The sequence below is a fragment of the Sinocyclocheilus grahami genome, unplaced genomic scaffold (genome assembly GCF_001515645.1).
Source record: "Sinocyclocheilus grahami isolate Dianchi unplaced genomic scaffold, SAMN03320097.WGS_v1.1 scaffold32.1, whole genome shotgun sequence".
NCBI lineage: Eukaryota > Metazoa > Chordata > Actinopteri > Cypriniformes > Cyprinidae > Sinocyclocheilus > Sinocyclocheilus grahami.
Window position 1 is genome coordinate 2395752 of NW_015505211.1, and position 20571 is coordinate 2416322.

A 20571-nucleotide genomic window follows, 5' to 3' on the forward strand; every position below is an offset into this window, starting at 1 on the left:
TTTTTTTGCTCTATGGTACATCATCTTTAATTTAATAGCATTAGAGCTGCTCCATTGCAGCGGCTCAGTACTGTAATCACGCGCTTTGCTGTAATAATGCAGGGAACCACTCGTTATAAATCTCCTAACTGTGATATTTTCAGAAATAGAAGTCGCGTTTTTTCATCTGAAGCATGCAGCGATTTATATTCCAAAGCCACTCATATAATGCAGAAACACTCAAGCAAGCAAAACACGCGCAAGGCGTGCATGTATTTGTACTGATGCAGAATAGTACAGCCTAGCACATTTCACACAGGTTGCTAGATTCACTTTCGCCAGAAAGTCGTGTATGCCTAAGTTTGAAAATAAATTATGTTTATAGTGAATGCCCCTATGAATGGTCTTAACTTGTGTAAGTAAGTAAGTAACTTGTGCATTGTTTTACTTACTTCTTTTTTACATATCCGACCGAACTACAAACTTTCCAGTGATGTCTGTGAGAAAGATATATTCACTCGACAAGCTCGCGCATCTGCGCCGCCGCGCGCTCAATCCACTCAGCGTGCTTTGTTTATCAGCTCGCGCACACCAGCTATACAGACGTTAATACTGAATGTTTAACTTTATATTCATTGCATACACATACTTCGTAGTAGACATCCTTAACTCCATTCTGCTGTCTGTTGTTGGTGTTTCTTTGTCTGAATATGGCGCTTATGCTGTGTGGTATCCGCGTTTGGTATCGGGGCATTTTAACGAGTACCAGTACAGGAGCTCAGTATCGGTGCATCCCTACATAAAAGTTGTCTGTATTACTTGTGCACTATATCCAAAGTCTTCTCAAGTCATACAAGCAGTTTGTGTCAGAAATAAAACATAATTTAAGCTGTTATTCGATTAAAAAAAATTGTATGGAGCTGCTCGAAAATTAGAAACTTTATCCGATACATCACCATTTAAAAGTTTGGGGTCATTAATTCTTTTTTTATATATATATATATACTTTTATTTAAAAAAGTCACATTAAATTGATCAAACGACATGACATTACATGTAACAAAAGATTTCTATTTAAAATAAATGCTGTTCTTTTGACCTTTTCTACTCATCAAATTATCATGGTTTCCATAAAATATTAAACAGCACAACTGTTAACACTGATATTATTAAGAGACGTTTCTTGAGCAGCAAATCAGCAAATTAGAATTATTTCTGAAGGATCATGTAACACTGAAGAGACTGGATTAATGCTGCTGAAAATTCAGCTTCGCCATCACAGGAAAAAGTTATTTTAAAATATGTTAAAATAGTAAGCAGCTATTTTAAATTGTAATAATATATCACAATATTATTGTTATACTTATGTAATAATATTTCACAATATTACTGTTATATTTATGAACTAGTATTATAATTGTTTGATAATTATTATTATTATTAACAATTAAATTAAGAGCAATTCTTGGTTTATATGAAACAATAATACTAAGAATTATGTCAGTGCTTACCATTGTTTTGAATGCATTTTAACCCTAAAAACATTATAGCCAAAAGGAGGACAATACATAAATTCGGTGTAATTTCCGAACCTTACATTGGGTAGTACTTTTGGTGATGACAGCTGTTCACCACTTGTTGGTTTTTCCCCCAGCTGTACAGGTTTTGCAGACATGTTTTTTAAATCACAAGTGTATGCCTCTGAGCCCAGAGCAGCTGCTTTCTTCCAGGTGTCAGCGGGATTTGACAACATTAATATTCCGCATATATATATTTACATTCACGCACATAAGCACACACTCATTTGCAGAATCTCTTTGCACTATTGTGACTGCTGCGAGTCGGGCACGTGGCCAGTCTCTCAACATGCACACTGCATCAGAGCAACATCCTGTAGCTCCTGCAAAGTCGTAAGTTTAATTTATGTTCTGCTTTTGAGCAAAACAATGATAGAGGATGAACAAGGAGAAATTAGAAAGGCTACAGCATAAGGAATATGTGGCCTGGTTTGAAAAATTAAAAAGAGGATATGTAACTTATGCTTATTGCCTACATTTGAATGTTAAAATGATCATTTTACACCTTCATTGTTTTATAGAGTGCACTGTATTCTCATAAAACTATTAAACTTCATTAAACATGCAATACAAAGGCACTAAAATGTACTGTAGATAGAAATAATCAACAAAGACACATGATGTACCAGGTTCATTATAGTTAACTAAAACTGAAACTACATTAATGAACTGAAACTAACTGAAACTACTGAAACTAAAACAAACCGTAACCAAAATTAAATTACATTAAATAAAATAAATGCTAACTAAAATATGGTGAACAAAATACAGAAAGCCTTTTTATTTCAACATTTCAGAATTTCTCATTTTAATTTGGTTAACTTGATGCACTAAAATAGAAAAAGAAATCAAAATATTAGTCAAAACTATAATAAAACTAAAATCTCGTTTATACTAAAATAACACTGTGCTGGACAACAATATTGTAAAATGTAACTTTTTTTAGTTTACAAATAATTTAAATTGAATATTTTATTTTTAAGAATATCAGGAATATATATTTTTTACTTTATGCCCCACATAAAATATCAAAATATATTTTAGTTTACAAATATTGTTTCATTGATTAGTAAATCTGGACACCAAAAATGAGCATCATATCATTAACTCTAGTCTAGTCATGGATGGTATACTGATACCACATCATACGTGTAGACACTAAATTGTATATATTTAACAGGGTCTGTCGGGACCCTGGTTATGCATTTTCAGCAGTTCTCAATGATGACATTGGACCCAACTTTGCTCCTTCCTCTAGCTCTCACACACGAGTCATGTGAACAGGTGTTCCTCTTCCCTGCCTATTATCAGCCTCCACACAGATGTGAGGCTGCTGGGAATAAGCAGAGAATATCTTCACCTCGTACACCGCTCTAAGCAGCCTGTCATTCACCTTCACTTCTGCTTTGTTGAATGACTGCAAGGTCAGCTTCTCCCCCCATACAGGTTGACATTACACCTCACAGATAACACGCATTCTCTGCGCTGTCACAGCTCAGAGGCTGGAATACAAAGTTAATGTGCTCAGACTAAAAAAATGGCACTGTGTTTGAATCAAACTGCCATTTCCATTCAAAAGACACTTTTAAGCTTTGACGAGGGCATCTGAACTGTGATGAGCATATTTATAGGGAGTGTTTTCTTTAATCTGTGCAGCCTTAAAGCAGCAGTTCCTTAAAAACAAGGTCTGAGATATCAGTCTTGTCGTCAGCTCATGCGGAGACCCAATAATGTAAGTCAAGCCACTGTCTAGATACTTTTCACCTTCTATTTCAGCTGTGGCAAGTAATCAAGGTTTCCCAGGCAGCAGCAGAGCATGACTTGCTTATTGTTTTCCTCTCTGCCTCTTTTTCCGCACACTGCAGCCTTAAAGCAGCAGTTCCTTAAAAACAAGGTCTGAGATATCAGTCTTGTCGTCAGCTCATGCGGAGACCCAATAATGTAAGTCAAGCCACTGTCTAGATACTTTTCACCTTCTATTTCAGCTGTGGCAAGTAATCAACAGTAATCAAGGTTTCCCAGGCAGCAGCAGAGCATGACTTGCTTATTGTTTTCCTCTCTGCCTCTTTTTCCGCACAGCTCTCCTCTCTCAACAAGATTAGAGATCCATTACTGAATCATGTTGGGCCTAAGCAAACAGAGTCCCAGTTTCCAGCTCATCCCACTTGGCACATGCAGCATCCATCATCACAAAAGTTCACTTCCCTTGATACGGCACAAAAAGCTCACATCCATCTTAATTGGACATTAGCTGGAAATCACTGGCAACGCTCAACCCTTAGTTCGGTACAACAACAAACGATACAAAGGAAACAAACCGGTTGACGAGAGGAATAATTGGCTGTCGTTTTCCATCCCACCGTTTGTTCTCACCAAGCTCTCTGGAGAGAAGGAGAAAAAAAAATAATGTCAGTAGACCACAAATGCAAGAAATGAGAAAGATGGGAATTTGAAAGCCATGTCGGAGCTTAATTGGATAATGGGAATCAATCACTCAAGAAAGGTTTCAAATAAATTACTGCCACTCTTGAGGAACTCTGTGTAATTAAAGGTGGAGTGTCCCTTGTCTTCTGTTTGAAAAGAGTATAGGAAACTTATACCTGGTTATATTCTATTTTAACGGAAGCTTTAATGTGTTCCTAATCATTTACCATTCGTTATTAAGTGCAAGTATTACATTTCTGCACCACTAATGAAATGCGAAAAACAAAGGCTGCATCCAAAATCACTCCCTTATACCTTTATTTGCAGTTCCCTACATAACTCCATTAACATAGTTCACTTGAATGAGTATTATATTCTATTTTAACGGAAGCTTTAATGTGTTCCTAATCATTTACCATTCGTTATTAAGTGCAAGTATTACATTTCTGCACCACTAATGAAATGCGAAAAACAAAGGCTGCATCCAAAATCACTCCCTATACCTTTATTTGCAGTTCCCTACATAACTCCATTAACATAGTTCACTTGAATGAGTAAATGAAAGTGAGCGAGAGAATTCTGTGTCCGAAATCGCTCTGAGAGGACTGCCATTTGTAGTGGTGTCCAAATTAAATAGTACACCATATTAGCTCCATTTTCTGCCATTGTCCCACCACAAACTCATGCCATTGGTTAAGCCAAGTTGCAGTGTTGTGCGAAGGTGAGCAGATATCTGAAATGAAAGCCATTGATTTTTTTCTAGTTAAGCAGTTCATATTTATTTCAAACAGTTATTATGTTTAAAATAAAAAGTGAGGCAATTAGGTTTGCGCAACTTGTGGTAATTGTAGAATGGTGATGCATGACCTAGCATATTCTTTCATGCTAAAGAATGCAAAAACGTCCGTGAGTAATGACAGTTACTACACTGAATTGCAACTCAATTAAAACGTATAATGTCATGCTTCGTTTAATTAATTGCATTAATGTAATGCAATTAACTTTTCAAGTGAACAGTTTACTTGATGTCTTCCTCTTCTGTCCCCTTTTTGTTAACACTTCCCTAACATGTCTAAATAAATCGCTTATTAACAGAGATTTCTATTATAGACATTTCTAAATGTTATGTTAACTGTTATTTATTATAGACATCATAACGAGCCATTAAGACAGGAAGCGTTTGTAAGCAACTGTGACAATGCCACACATCTGGCTTTTTAAAAAAGTCTCTGCAGACACATGCATTTGGTTGCCTTAACTTAAAGCCGATAACGATTATGCACTAGTAGGCCTTCGCTGGACTTTCACAAACTTACAGTAGCATGACCAAGAAGAGACAACACGACTTGAAGCTTCTGAAGCCAGCAGCGCCCTCCATGGGTCAAAACTAGCGATAAGAATTGCGACTGGAATCGGTATTTATTGGAACAGAGTAGGCCTACAAAAATACAAATACACACTGCACAAAAATGCCAGGGCGTACATAATATAAATAACTCTATATTCATGTCAAATGTTTCAATATTTCAGTCTTCTTTAGCAAACCTTCTGTTCTCCAAACAGGTGCTGTAGTCTCCTGGAAGAAATGAATGACATTTTGGCTTGGACCTTGAATGTTATAAAAATAAAAGTTGTACAAGAAAAATTAATGTATTTTTATTAGTTCACCGGAACAATACATACATATATGTATGTGTATATTGTACATATATATGTTTAAATAAGGGTGATACAGCCATAATTCAAATTATTAATTTCAAATTCAGTCATTTCAGAGGTGTGTGTGTGTGCTAAAATATTATTTATTAAGTTCTGTTGATCTGAAATAAATTTGATACATAACTAAATCCTGCCCTCATGTGGACATAGTTTTTTTTCCTGTTTTTTCTTTTACAGAGTGATATTCAAGTTGTTGCTTAAAATCCCCTTTAGAGTAGACCAAATACATAAAATCAAGGTCTGATGATGTTTTTCAAGGTCTTTTATGCTTTCCAGTCCTATCTGTTTCATATTCATGAGTGGGCTACATATATACCTGTAGCATAAAGACCAAAGGCCTAATGACTTTCCAATTAGTGTTTCTGTTTTTGCCCTTTCAGGCTTCTAGAGCTGATTTACTATTTGCTGTTCTGGTCTCACCTCTGAGAAGACCATTATGAAATCCTCTGGGCAGATCTCTGCTTCAGTACTCCATCAAACTAATTGAGTTTCTCCTGGCTTTTAGCAGGCTCATTAACTCAACTCTGATCACAGAGCAAAACGTCCTGCGCCACCAAAGATGGTATTAATGGTGTGTTACTCAGGTGACCCCTTCTCTGCATAAGTGCTAGTAAATAAATAACACTGCCTCAAATTGTTGTCCTTGTGTACAATGCTGCAAAAAAAATATCAGTGTAGATCTTTTTAAAGCTACTGGATGTGAGGCACATACTGATATGCACAGCTGTGACCCCCTTTCATGGTTGATTTGAAATTGTTTATTAGATTCAAACGACTAGCATCTAATTTACACTTGCTCAATAAGATCCAGACTGTTTTGCCTATTGCCCTCCTCGGGTTCTGTCTGTGGCCATACTGTGAGAATAAAGTGTCTTTGAGATCAAACATTGGTGCTGAGCAAATGGATCTCACGCAGAGAGGCCAGCAGATGGACTGGGCATGAACTAATTGAGTTTCTCCTGTCTTTTAGCAGGCTCATTAACTCAACTCTGATTACAGAGCAAAACGTCCTGCGCCACCAAAGATGGTATTAATGGTGTGTTACTCAGGTGACCCCTTCTCTGCATAAGTGCTAGTAAATAAATAACACTGCCTCAAATTGTTGTCCTTGTGTACAATGCTGCAAAAAAAAATATCAGTGTAGATCTTTTTAAAGCTACTGAATGTGAGGCACATACTGATATGCACAGCTGTGACCCCCTTTCATGGTTGATTTGAAATTGTTTATTAGATTCAAACGACTAGCATCTAATTTACACTTGCTCAATAAGATCCAGACTGTTTTGCCTATTGCCCTCCTCGGGTTCTGTCTGTGGCCATACTGTGAGAATAAAGTGTCTTTGAGATCAAACATTGGTGCTGAGCAAATGGATCTCACGCAGAGAGGCCAGCAGATGGACTGGGCATGAGAACAAGGTAGCAGCTCTCCAAACAGACTTTCAATGAGCCACAGCAAAAACAGGAAGAGGCCGATGATAGTAAATGATGTAAGTGACACTGGGCTTTTACTCCACTGAATACATGGGGCTATTTTTGAAAGTCAATGTCTATTCCTTAAAGTGTGGTAACTTGCCCCAACCAAAGTTCAGCCTTTTGGTTAAAATCCGTCTTCATTGTATAGTTGTCTAAATGCATATCATTGTGGTTTTACTGTTAACCCTTGATCTGTAGTGAAAACCATGATACTGGGATTTAGTTTGGAGGATGGAATTCACTGAATTTATCCTAAATATTTCAAGTTTTGTGACAACTCACCTGTGTGACAACTAGCCCCAGCCTTTTGTTTACTATAAAATACTGCGTAATGGTGATTTGTATCATTCTAAAAAAAAAATTAGCTGTTGTCCTACATCTTCAAAATCTTGACTGGAACGCAAACTTATTGTATTTTGGATGGATGTACTGTATTTTCAGTTTAGCGCTCCCAATATGTCAAACCTACATTTTCAGTGCTTGGATGTGTGGACCTTTAAGTATATACAGTAAAACTTCACACTGAAGAAGGGGAAAAGTAACATCTTTAAAACATAAGATATGGAGCCATGGCCTACTGATAGCTCTCATGGGATTAGAAACTTGAGAAAGTCTGGCAATTATGGGACAAGTTAATTCTCATAGGAGGAGGTGATATTTCTCTCTAAGGTACAGGAGAAGAGTGCAGAAGTCATGCTATTCTGTAGGTATAAAAACGTGAAATATGCTTGGTTTATGTAGCCTTATATTTCATTTATTTAAAAATATTTATTATAGAAAATATATAATACTGTTCAAAAGTTTGGGATAGGTATATTTGTATCGCTTTTGAAAGAAGTCTCTTATGTTCACCAAGGCTGCATTTATTTAGTCAAAAATACAGTAAAAACAGCAATATTATTACAATTGAAAATAACTATTTTCTACTTTAATATATTTTAATTTATTATTTATTTATATTTTATATTTAAAAAAATTAATTTATTCCTGCGATGGCAGAGCTGAATTTTCAAGCAACCTTTAGTCACATGATCCTTATATGCTGATTTGGTGCTTAAGAAACTATCATTATATTAAAAACTTCCTATTATTATCAATGCTTTATATTTTTTGGAAACCATGATTTATTTTTCTGACCTCAAACTTCTGAACAGTAATGTGGAAGTTAACAAAGAAAACACAAATATAAACACATTTTATTTCACCTACTTACAAAAGAGAACAAAACGTCAAGTAAAGATCCAGTTTTCAAAGAAGTAAGGAATCCACAAACATCAGATAATAAGAATGTAAAGAATAAATAAAGATATAAAAAATGCTCAAGTTTAAGAAGGCTAACTATTGGAGGCTTTTTTTCAAATTGTCAGTACAGACTTTACATTTTTATTCCTGAGGTGATTTGTGAAAGAGATTCATAAGAATTATTTGAAATCCAGATATTTTCTGATGTATTCTGAACTATAAAAAAGGAGTTCTAGCTATTGGATGTTCTAGTCTATCTTCATCTTTATTTCATCTCAGAGGTTTAGCTGTTCTACGGGGCCCTTTAGAGTCTGACAGTGCTGCTTCAGTCCATTGGCTGGTGCTTTAGGCAAAACAACATGCTGTAGTCTCCTTCAACTCATGGTACCCCTGGTGGTTAGGCTCTGTAAAGAGACAGAGAGTGCTGTTAGGGGCATTAATTTTGGGTTAAAAACCTGACGTTAAGTGGGAAAAACTTTTGTAAAATAAAGAGCACAATACGGCTGCTAGAACTTATGAAGAATTGTTTTTCTTTAAAGCCTCCTTTAGAACAGATAACATTGTTTTATATGTACAATTTTTGTGAGCTATATTAGCAATGATTGCCCAGACTTCCAGAAAAGTGGTATGAATTAGGCCTATTAGACTTTTTTCACTGATTTTAAATGAAAAGCTGTGGAATTCAGTAAACTTGGTCATGGAAATATGGTAAAAATATTTTAAAATTAGCCATAGTTTTTAATAAACACATACAATGTGCTTTGAGAAGCAGACTCATGTTTAAATGCTATATATATGGGTAATTGTTTGCACATTATCTCTTCACACAAAATAAAATGATGTTTACACATACAGTAGGGGACACAAATGGTTTCCAACATCATATATCATAAATTTATGTCACTTTGATGATTTTCTGAACTTCCCATATGACAGCCACGAAAATGCCAACGAGCAGGATGCGTTTAAGTATATAGATGAGAGTGACTGTACCAAGCGTCATGTCTTGTTCCACAAGAGGGCGCTGCTCTGGACAGTTCACTGCGTTTCCTCTGGCTGCTCCCAGCACAGTCATGATGTCTACTAGATTGAGTTTGCCTTCCTCTCTGGCCTCTCTAATCTCCTCCTCGAGCTCCTCAGCAGCCTCTGCCGCCTCTTCGGCCTGTTCCCCCATCAGCACGCCCTTAGCACCCTTCAGTCGAGGAGGTGCAAGAGAGCAAACGGCCCTCAGGCGGCTGTACGATCGCAGCTGTGCTACATTGGCGCGCAGGAAGAGAAGCAGCACGTTGAGATCGTTAAGCGGGCAGCCCAGTTTCTGACCACTCATGAGCCCCAATCCGGGCAGCACCTCATAAAGGGAGAGGAAGGTTGTGTCCCAACAGAACAAACGCAGCAGGCTAAAGAGAACAATAGGAGCTAGCAGCACATAGACAGCACCGTTAGCTATGCTAATGACCTGAAACACAAATAGACCAGTCATTTTACACTGAACTAGCTCAGGCACCCAGGGCTGATCACGGAGGAGGCCGGTGCGCACAAAGCAACTGAATTCGTCTTGTAGAAAGGCGGAGAGGTGGAAGTAGATCAGGTAGAGGCACGAGGCGGACATGAAGGTCAGGAGCAGGAAGCCTCGCAGGAAGAGCATGCTAACCAAGAAGTAGGAACCATGCTTGCACTGCATGTATCTCTCCAACAGGGGGTACTCAAAGTAACGCTTACGCTTGGCTCTAAACAGACAAAAATAAAAAGATTTTATGTTCAATATCTGAAAAACAAAAAATACTTCTTTAAAATAAGATGTATGATGTGAAGATTTGCATATACCTCTCAAGCTCAGCCTGAAACTGCAGTGGATTTTCTGATTGCTGTTTTAGGTCCAGGATGCTCTGAGCCAGGCATACAGAGCGGTTGTAAGACTTGTCCAGCTCGTCGATGATGAAAAACAGGTCAGAGGTCAGGCTGGGCACGGCTAGATACCGCCAGATCAGAGTCGGCAGGTACATCATCATGGCCATGACCAATAAGGAGTATGGAAACATCTGCACAAGCAAGACCAAAACCAGTCCAATCATGAGAAGAATGGTTTACTGTAGATTTTATGACAGAGTACAATAGTAACATTTATTTATTTATACATATCACTTATTTATTTATTAAATAAAATATAATTTTTTATTTAGAATATATGTATTAATATGTATTTACATATGCATTTACATTTATTTATATTTATTTACATATTCAATAAATGTTATATATTATTTACGTATTGATTTATAATATTAATATTTATTTATTTTTTAAGTCTCTGCCTTTCTCACACAGAACAACCTCCTGGAAAGCAGCCAAGTCATTATATTGGAGAGGTGAGGTGTCCAAGTTGCAACATCTAGCTACCGGGGTGCCTCAGGGCTCAGTTCTTGGACCACTTCTCTTCTCTGTCTACATGGCATCACTAGATTCTGTCATTCAGAAACATGGCTTTTCATATCACTGCTATGCTGATGACACTCAACTCTACCTCTCATTCCATCCCGATGATCCGATGATATAGCTGCTCGCATCTCAGCATGTCTAACAGACATTTCTTGTTGGATGACGGACCATCACCTCCAACTCAACCTGGCTAAGACAGAACTGCTTATGGTTTCAACAAACCCATCACTTTATCAAAATTTCACCATCCAGTTAGGCTCATCAAACATAACTCCTTCAAAAACAGCTAGAAACCTTGGAGTTGTGATTGATGATAAGCTAAATTTCGCCTGCAGATTTGCTTTATACAACATTAGGAAGATCAGGCCCTTTCTTTCAGAACATGCAACACAACTCCTTGTTCAGGCTCTTGTTCTATCCAGGCTGGACTATTGCAATGATCTCTTGGCAGGTCTTCCAGCCACTTCTATCAAACCTCTACAATTAATCCAAAATGCCGCTACAAGATTAATCTTTAATGAGTCGAAAAGAACCCACGTCACACCTCTGTTCATCAATTTGCACTGGCTACCAGTAGCTGCCCGCATAAAATTCAAGGCATTAATGTTTACCTACAAAACCATCACTGGCTCTGCACCCATTTACCTAAATTCATTACTTCAGAGTTATGTGCCCTCTAGAAGCTTGCGTTCTGTAAGTCAACGACGCATTATTGTGCCATCTCAAAGAGGCACAAAATCACTTTCACTGACTTTTTCATAAACTGTTCCCTCCTGGTGGAATGACCTCACCAAATCAATAACCGAGACGTGTCATTTGCACTTACGTATTGTTGCTCTTTTGTTAGTTTTGATTGCTTCTATTGTCCTATTGTAAGTTGCTTTGGATAAAAGAGTCTGCTAAATGACTAAATGTAAATGTATTTACCTATTCAATAAAAATAATGAATTTATTTATTTATACAACTTTTCATAATTATTAATCTCTCAGATTTGTCTCAAATGTATGATAGAATTAAAATTACACAAATGAGACAATTGTTGACAAGGTCAAATTAGGAGATATAAAACTCTGATTTTGTCATAGTTCATATTCAAGTTCATATTTAAACTCCTGGCTTTTGATTGCAGACTAGATCTTGGCAGATCAGTGTACAGTTTCAGATCTTCTAAAACTCCATATAAAATCTTGTTTTTCTCTTAAAAATCAAGATACTTAAAGAAAAGTTTCCATTTGCTTTCCATTTTATGACGTTGTCTAGGAGCAACAGCTGAGACATTGAAAAATATCATTTGTGATGTATTTTCTGAATGTTTTTACTCACTTTATGTACCCACAGTGAACGTTCTTCTAAGTTCCCATCTGTGTCAAACTCATGGTGCATGAGAGAGTCCCAGCAGTACGTATCCACATATGCTGCCTGCTTCATTGTGAAGTTGTTGGGAGGAAAGCAGCTAATCTGTGGGCCTGGGAGGAGAAACAGAGAAAATGAACATGCTGAGACATAAACGACAGTAGCATCACTTGATGCTGTTTAAGTGGAGAATCTGGATGGCATGTCTGTAATAATGCTAGATCTATTCCAGGGATACAGATGGCGAAACCACCAAGGCAGCCAGGAAACACCCTTCTCTGGAGAGCTGCCTGGGCGAGAGGGTGTGACCTAGCTGCTGAGAGGAGGCCAAGCCCTACTTTATATAGACAACAAACATCTGTGTCACCCTCCAAAACCTACAGCCAGCCTCCAAATTACTGACTGAACACAACATGCCCCAACCCACGACTATTATGGATAACTGAGCTCCACCGGACATCTTTGCAAATTATATGATAACAAACTGCTTCAAACCAGGAGAGATATTCATATACTGTACATTGAAGCTACCTAAAAGCTTCAATTTTAATCTATTTATGCAAACAAATATACATTGGCCTCAAAATCTCTGAGACCACACTGAAAATCAATATATAATGTAATATAATTATTATATTCATTAATATACATTAATAGCTAAAGATTCTGCAAGATCGATCAATCTATCTATCTATCTATCTATCTATCTATCTATCTATCTATCTATCTATCTATCTATCTATCTATCTATCTATCTATCTATCTATCTATCATCTATCTGATTACTATGAAAACTATGATGATGGTTCACAAATGCTAGATAACATGATCATCAGGTTTTTTGTTATGTTTAGACAATAAAAATGTAATAAAAAAAGCTACTAGACTTTTTGCTCCTAATATCAGGGTGCGAACTACGGGGGAGCTAGGGGGAGTTCGGCTCCCCTTAATAAGACATGGGCTCCCCTGAAAACGTGATTTGTGAAATTTTGGGGGGTCTCAAAAATATTGACAATGTGTTATTTTGACGTGCAATTTCAGTTTTGTGTAATGTGATCATAGTGTATTATTATGTGTACAATTGCAAAAATAACATTCATTGATGCATGACAGCGATTTAAACCTAATTAACTTCAATAAAGATAACTATACATGCTATTCTTGTCATGAGCATCAAGGTGTGGGGGTGCTGCGGTCCAAATTCCACTCATGTTTAGTACGTTAACTCTTAAAAAATATAAACGCTGGACTCTGTGGTCGATTCTGTGTTAAGGTAAAGTTGTTATGTTATTCGCAATTATGTGTTGTGGCTGGGTTGTTATAGGTCTGTGTGACTCTCAATGTCTTAGGTCTAACTGAACGGAGGAATTATGGCATTCTTCTTTAGCCTGACGACGAGTAACTTTAACCGTTGTTCATGTGAACTCAAAGACAGCCTGATGCTTTGTTTATGGACTATTTGTGGGTGGCTGTTTGTTGTTTCACCAATCAATTCGTGTCGATAAAGTATAATAGGGTAAATCCTGTATAGTGATTTATCCTATATTGTGCTTGCATAAAGCAAGTAGTGCATACAAAGATACATAACAGCTAAATTACAAGTGTAAGTCATTGTAAGCCCTCTTTTGAGGCACGCGCAAGCACATTAATACCCAAGTGGGCTCCCCCAAAGACCACGGTATAGTTCGAACACTGCCTAATATATTATCCTGCATTCTTTTTTTGTAAACTGTATTAGCATGTGACAAAATGTTCCTTCCACTGTAAAGTTTGTTGATGTATCCTAAAGAAAGTGTTGCCAGACCACTATCAGAGGCAGGGAGAATCAGTCTGCTTGCCTTGCACGTCTCAGTTTAATTAGCATATCTTCTCGTTAGTCTGAAATAGAGAGCTGGGAAAGAGCAGACTGACTGTAATTACAGACCCTTGTCATCTCTACACGTCTCTCTTAATCATCCTCATGCCAATTAACATCTGTGTGAGCTGATTGCAGACCAGCTCCAGAGGAACTGATTGCAACCTCAAATTCAACTGCCTACACAAAACAGACATTTCTCTCCAATGCACTGATGGCAGGAAAGCTCAAGTTAGTGGCATTTATAGCCAGCAATTGACACTCATGCCATTCTAGTCACTAAAGGTTTCTCCCCTGAAAGCAACTCCGGTTGGTTTGCGATGTCATATAAATTGTTAATAATCATTAGCAGATGCTTAATTCTCATATTTCACCACGGTTTCCCTTCCTAAGCAGTGTAGATAGTGCTGTCACCTCAGATGAACACTAATTACATCGAGCGTTCCATCAGCCCAGCCCTCAAGCTAATGGTCAGTTAATTAACTCAAGGGCTTGCGAAATTACTGCAGTGCTGGTGCTGCTCTGATGTCCTGTAATTCTCACGCATACACATAAGGAGAAAAAAGAGCTGCTAACCGATAGAAATCTCTCTGGCAAAGGCCATGGACACCAGAAGGAGCGGCAGGCCCACAGAAACAAACTTGATGACTTTATCCAATGGCAAATCCAGCTCCAGGTGTCGAATGCGATTGTCCACATTACTATCCCTCAGCAGGGCATCAGAGAGCATCGCCTGGGCGGCCGTGTTGGCGATAGACATGCTGGCAACTGTGGACGGCAACAGAAAAGGACAAAGATATGTTTTGGTTAACAGTGGTTGAATCATCTGTGCTGTTATTCATATAGACATTTTACACAAAATATGTCCATTAACATCAACATGAATGTATAAGGAACACCTTTTCTTATCAAATAGCATTTTGATGATGTGGTTTAATAGCAAGCGATACAAGAACACATATAATGAATGATTAGTCTTGCATGATAAAGTATCAAATTAAACCTTCTATGAAATTATTCCATTAAACAGTAATTATGTCTTCCAACTTCAAACAGAAAACAAATGAACTGGAGTGAAGAAGAGTTTTGGTCTTACAACTGTGATCCGAAAATCTATTCAGGACAAATTTGATGGCACGGTAAGGAATATATAAGCCCAACATCAGCAACACACGCCATTGATGTATTTGTCAAATCAATATGCAATTAAGAACTTAAAAATGAATTTGAATGTTAAACAGGACGCGTCCTGTAATCGTCCAGTTCAATTCTACTGACAAGGTAAAATATGAAAAGAAAAGTGCAAAACATGCAAATAAAAACAACGTACAAATGTACAGTGTGAAACCTGGAATATCCTGAATTAATTTCTTTAGGTTGTAAGGTATGAAGCATTGAGGAAAATTTTTCACTTTAATCTATGGTTTAGAATGATGCAGGGTCAATATGTTAAGTGTGGAAAACAAACAAACAAACTTATTTTTGTACAATTACAGTACCTTATGAATTCCCAGTCCAGTAGAAGTCTGTATTGTGGATCAATCCAGCAGTAAACTGGTCCTGAGGCTGGAGAGAAGAGGGATGCTGGCGTGGGTCTTAAGTACTGGAGGAGGTCTGAGCAAAATGAGAGGCTGTACTGGGCTGGGTTATGGGGTAATTAAAAGAGTTAGAGAGGACTTTTGAGCCTGCTGGTGAAAAAGCAGAGAGAGGGAGAGAGGGTGGAGATGGACTGCAGATCTACTCAATTCCCTAAATGTGCTCATCAGCCCTGTGGCACCAGTCCACTTCAAATATACCCGGCTATGTGGCTTTTCTTGCCTCTGTCATTTCCCAGGTTATTTATACTCTCTGGCCCTGAACAGCCCTGCTTCAAGAGAGCATGTACAAGACTGCCACAAACACTGTTATTTCAGATGCATACAGACCTTCACAAAGTTTAGAGCTCCTCAGTGTGTTGTTTAACCCATTCATGCGTTGAAGATGTTCATTTGAACGTAGCGTGCAGCTTGTAAGCATAACTTTTGTAGAAACCTATGCGAAAATTCAGATTAAGGAGTTTGCAATCTGAGTAAACGTCCAGAAATGGCCACATGAATTAAACACCTACACATGACATAGTATCCAGCAAGTTGACTGCTCATATGAAGGTGTTTTATAACATCTAAAATCACCTAAAATATTCACAATAAAAGAAAAAGAGACGGAAAAAGAGTGGAGACTTTGGCAACTGTAGTTGCTAGTGGCCTTGAATAGGTTTTAAAAAATCTTTGCAGAAAATCACGAGGTTTTATTTTTATTCACAGCTAGAGCTTTTTTATAAAATCTAACTTTCCCTTAAGGTCATAGTTATTTAGGTTACAAAAATTATGACCAGAGTAACATTGAGATATAACGTTCCAGGCCTTGGGTCTAGATATTTATTCTGCAATCCTTGTGTTGCCCCTAAACCAACATCGACAAAATGGAAAATTATGCTTGTGTATTATTTCTGGGAATATTATGGTACCTGCTCTGGACATCTAAATCTAAAAATTATATATATATATTGAATACTTTCCGTACCCACTGTATATATACATACACATGAAGACCTTCATACAATGAAGACCTTTTTTAAATTGTTTTAGTTTGAATAAAATCATTTAGCTACAACTAATTAATGAATTAATTTGTAGTAGCTATATATTAATTTGCAAAATGACACCCAGGTCTACTAGAGTCATAGTTTTTTTAATTATCAAAAATGGTCTACTGAAACACAATAGATTATGAGAACAATGTATACAAACAAATAATTAAAAAGCTCCCCTATCATCACTTGCTCTGGAAGAACCATTTAAAAAAACAACCAAGAAAAGGATAATGAGAAACATGTACTTCACAAAGACCAACTGCAATAACATTCAGAAACATCCTGTCTTTTCTAAACATCACATCAGAAACAGGTGATTAAATCTGCAGACACAGTAAGCTGAGAAGCTCTTCACAGTTGTTGTTTTTCGTCCTTCAAATAAAATAAAGAGGGGCATCTCAGGGTGTGACACGCACCTGTAAATATGTCTTTTTTTCCTGCAGTGTTCTTCAGTAAACGTCATTTGTAGGTCCTACAGTTTCGGAAGGGCACGAGAGTTTTGTTCCGTACACGTAAGAAATGCTTGGCACTCTGCATTGAGTCTCTCGACATGCGTTTGTTCTGAACAAGGCTGATGTTTTTGACTCAGCCGGTGAATAGCAGGCATTCAGCGGACAGCATCCTTGTTGATTGTACCACTGCCTTCTGACAGTTTCAAAAATAAATATGAAGTGTCTGGGTAAAATGCATCACTATCAAATGTACATACATTGTGCTGTCAGGCATTTAGATTGTTTCTTTTTTAGACTGAATATTTTGTTAATTCTACAAAAATAAAAAGAAAGAAAGAAACATGCCTAAAACATCCACTCATTGCATGGTTATCAATATGACTGTAAGAGGGTAGACATTATGTCATGCTAAAGACACCTGAGAACCAAAGAGACATATTAAACAAAGTAAGGCTTAAATGGATTATATGCATGAGAGTAGCATGAGCGCTTGGCTGACGGCCCAATATACAGTACGTTCTTTTCACAATGTTCTGTCCTCCTTCAGATTCTCACATGAACTTTATTCATTCCCCGAGTCCATAACAGGCCCCTCCTCTTCATTCTCATTGGATGTTCCATGGCACTTAGTGTCCACTGGAAACCTTCAGGTGGTGTTGAGATGTGTTGCCATGGGGATGAGTAAGAGTTAAGTCAATTTTGTCAATTTCGTCGATCTGATCCTTTATTCAAGTCCTTCGTTGTGGTTGAGGCCCAGATCTCTCCGAGACATCTGTCTGCCTCCCTCGCTTTCTTCATCCTCTTCTTCATCTTCCTCCTCGTCGATTCCCTCCTCTTCCTCCTCTTCGTCGTCCTCCTCCTCCTCTGTGCCGTCCATGGAATCCTCAGTTCCTCCCAGCATGGCATGCTGCATCGCCAGTGTGGCGGAGTCTGAGGACAGAGGCTGCAGGCCGTCCATGCCCAGAGAATCTGACAAACATACACACAGTAACACAAATACATATATACTCAATTGCAAAACATCTGACAAAAAACTTTTTATATATATTTTACACACACACTACACTACCATTCAAAAATTTGTGATGGATAAAAAAAATTTGTTATTGAAAGACCCCTCTTTTATGCTCAAAAAGGCATTTTTTTTATATTGTGTAAAACCATTATACTGCTAAATATTACAATTACAATGAATAGAATAGAAATGATTAGAAATTTCAAAAGAACAGCATTTATTTGAAATATACATTTTGTAACATTATAAATTAAATTATAAATGCTGTCATTTTTTATCTTTTTTTAAAAAATTTTATTTACTTCCAAAAAATACTACAAACCCACATTTTTAAATGGAAGTGCATAATAAATATAATGTATTACATGTAAAAAAATAATGTATTATGTATAGTATATTCACTGCATAAACTATAACTCCCATTCATTTTCAAGTTTGAAAAAGTGACAGAAATTATTCAAATCTAATGGAAATTTAGTAAGTGGACATTATATATTCAACTTTGAAGACGAATTGATTTTTTTTATCTCTAAATTAATCATTTAATAATTAATATTTATTATTCAATATATATGTTAGTACTATCTGTCATTAGAGAACTAAATTGAACTGAGAATACAATTTAACTGACTCGTTCTGAATAATGATACTATTGTCTTCTGTAGAACTTAGAGCTGAATTGACTATTTTCTTATAGCTGAATTGAACTTGTTTTATAATGGATGAATTTGTAGTTATTGAACTTAATTAAACCAACCAACCGACTTGAGTTGAGTTGAATAATGACACTATTGTAGTCATTGAATTCTGAATTTGTCTCATATTTGATAAGGTCTGCATCACTGATTCTGTTATTTCCCTGTTTATTACAGTAAAGCTGCTTTGAAACAATCTGTATTGTATAAAGTGCTACATAAAAAAGGTTACTTGACTTGACTTGACTAGAGAATGTGTTCATATTACTGACTGTCTGAATTGTTTGTGGAGTGAGATCCGTGTGTCTGCAGGACTCCAGCTACAATGGAGTCGGGCCAGAAGCGCTGTGTGGGTCTGTGCTGAGATTTCATCTTCTTGGCTTTGGGAGCAGGGTCAGGATTACTGGCGTCCAGCATGGGCTGCAGTATACGCCTGCGGGCATTGATAAACCTTTCAAAAGACAGGAGAGAGAGAGAGAAAAATGATGTGGATGAGACATATACCAGGATTTTTGCTAAATACTACATGCAAATATTGTGATTCTGTTTGTGGCCATTAGATGGCGCCATTTTGCTGTGAATTACACCATAAAAATACTAGTGCAACAAACCAGTCGTCCTTACCAGTTGTTCACCTGTAATAAAGTAAGATTTGTTTGCGCTGCGATCTGTCTTTTCTCATCTTCTGTAGGATAAGGATGCTGGAAAACCAAAAAATAAATTAAAGGATATTATTTTTAATTATTATTTTATTTATTTTTAGTCGTTTAGAGTAAATGTCCATGTTTATATTTATCTATGTAAGTTCTAATGAAATTAAGAACCAGATATGATTGAAATTAAGTGCATTTTAAACTCCCCAAGCCTCCCTTTGGTTTGTAGGGCAATCATGTAAAGAAGAAATTCTCACCATGAGATGCTGGAAGAGCCAGGAACGCATTATGTTTGTGGCATGTTTGGGAAGGACGCCTCTTTTGTTTTTTGATTTCCTGTCATCGCCGTCCAAGAGTGAGGACAAGTCCAGGTTCACCTTGGAAGGAAGAGAGATGAGAAAGTGAGTGGGGGAGAAAGGAGGGGTAGTTGCCACGGAAACAAAGAGAGTTCGCCAGTCACCCTTTCTTTGGCAGGGGCAAGAATGCCTTCAGTCACCATAGCAACGCAATGGGAGTAATGATACCTAAAATTAAAGCCAAGGAGGGTACATTTACTGAAGCCTTTCATCAAGTAAAAGAGCTACGGAAAATGCAGTCAATTTTTCTCTTTTCATCAAACTTATTATATGCTCTGAAGTACGATTAATGTAAGGCGAGCGAAAATGCAAAAGAGTTTTAACGGATGCATGCTAAATTGACTAATTTCTTTTGGTTTACGCCATTCTGAGGCTGGCATATTAACATTTCAGAGAAGTTTAAGATGCATAATCTGCGAGAGCTCCGTGTGCGAATAAATAAATTAATAAAAGAAAAAAAGGAAAAATGTACATTTCCACTTTGAAAATAAGGATAATTAATTTCATGCTACCATTGCCACTGAAAGCCATAAAAAGCAGCAGCTCCCCACTGATTTTAAAATTTTTAAATAAATAAATAATAATCAAGCTCTAAAAACAACCTCCTCATTACATTTGCAGCTGGGTGTCATGTGGTTCTTTCCCCATTCCTCTACTCAAACTACACACACACACACACTAACGGGGGGGGGGGGGGGGGGGGGGTGGA

At 37.2% G+C, this 20571-nt stretch overlaps 3 protein-coding genes across 3 annotated transcripts in view; all 3 read right to left on the minus strand.

Annotated features, from left to right (window-relative positions):
- Positions 1–3920, minus strand: part of LOC107577150 (opioid-binding protein/cell adhesion molecule-like) — a 201972-nt gene extending 198052 nt beyond the window's left edge. Inside the window, exon 1 of the mRNA XM_016263269.1 lies at positions 3875–3920. The gene's annotated coding sequence lies outside the window, so the exon portion shown is untranslated. The remainder of the gene's footprint in view (positions 1–3874) is intronic.
- Positions 3921–8759: 4839 nt separating this feature from the next.
- On the minus strand, positions 8760–15648 carry LOC107579026 (pannexin-3-like). Its single transcript, XM_016264918.1, has 6 exons — positions 15559–15648; positions 14636–14827; positions 12175–12317; positions 10239–10453; positions 9408–10141; positions 8760–8818 (listed from the first exon to the last, which is right to left on the minus strand). The coding sequence occupies exons 2-6, from the start codon at positions 14817–14819 to the stop codon at positions 8760–8762; spliced, it is 1335 nt and encodes a 444-aa protein (XP_016120404.1). The 5' UTR covers positions 14820–14827; positions 15559–15648.
- A 1649-nt stretch (positions 15649–17297) lies between these two features.
- The window catches only part of LOC107578600 (homeobox protein PKNOX2-like), a 69774-nt gene continuing 66500 nt past the window's right edge, over positions 17298–20571 (minus strand). Inside the window, exons 10-13 of the mRNA XM_016264547.1 lie at positions 19764–19883; positions 19478–19554; positions 19126–19304; positions 17298–18112 (exon numbers count right to left, since the gene is read on the minus strand). Coding sequence (XP_016120033.1) covers positions 17868–18112; positions 19126–19304; positions 19478–19554; positions 19764–19883 — 621 coding nt within the window. The 3' untranslated portion in view covers positions 17298–17867. The remainder of the gene's footprint in view (positions 18113–19125; positions 19305–19477; positions 19555–19763; positions 19884–20571) is intronic.

What these genes read in the sequence shown, in the direction of transcription:
- LOC107579026 (XM_016264918.1), bottom strand. Translation starts at nt 14,819, where the DNA reads ATGTCTATCGCCAACACGGCCGCCCAGGCGATGCTCTCTGATGCCCTG. An exon ending in GTTCACTGTGGGTACATAAA is followed by an intron (nt 10,454 to 12,174) that starts GTGAGTAAAAAC and finishes TTGCTTGTGCAG; the next exon opens with ATGTTTCCATACTCCTTATT. An exon ending in GGAACAAGACATGACGCTTG is followed by an intron (nt 8,819 to 9,407) that starts GTACAGTCACTC and finishes GTCTCTTTACAG; the next exon opens with AGCCTAACCACCAGGGGTAC.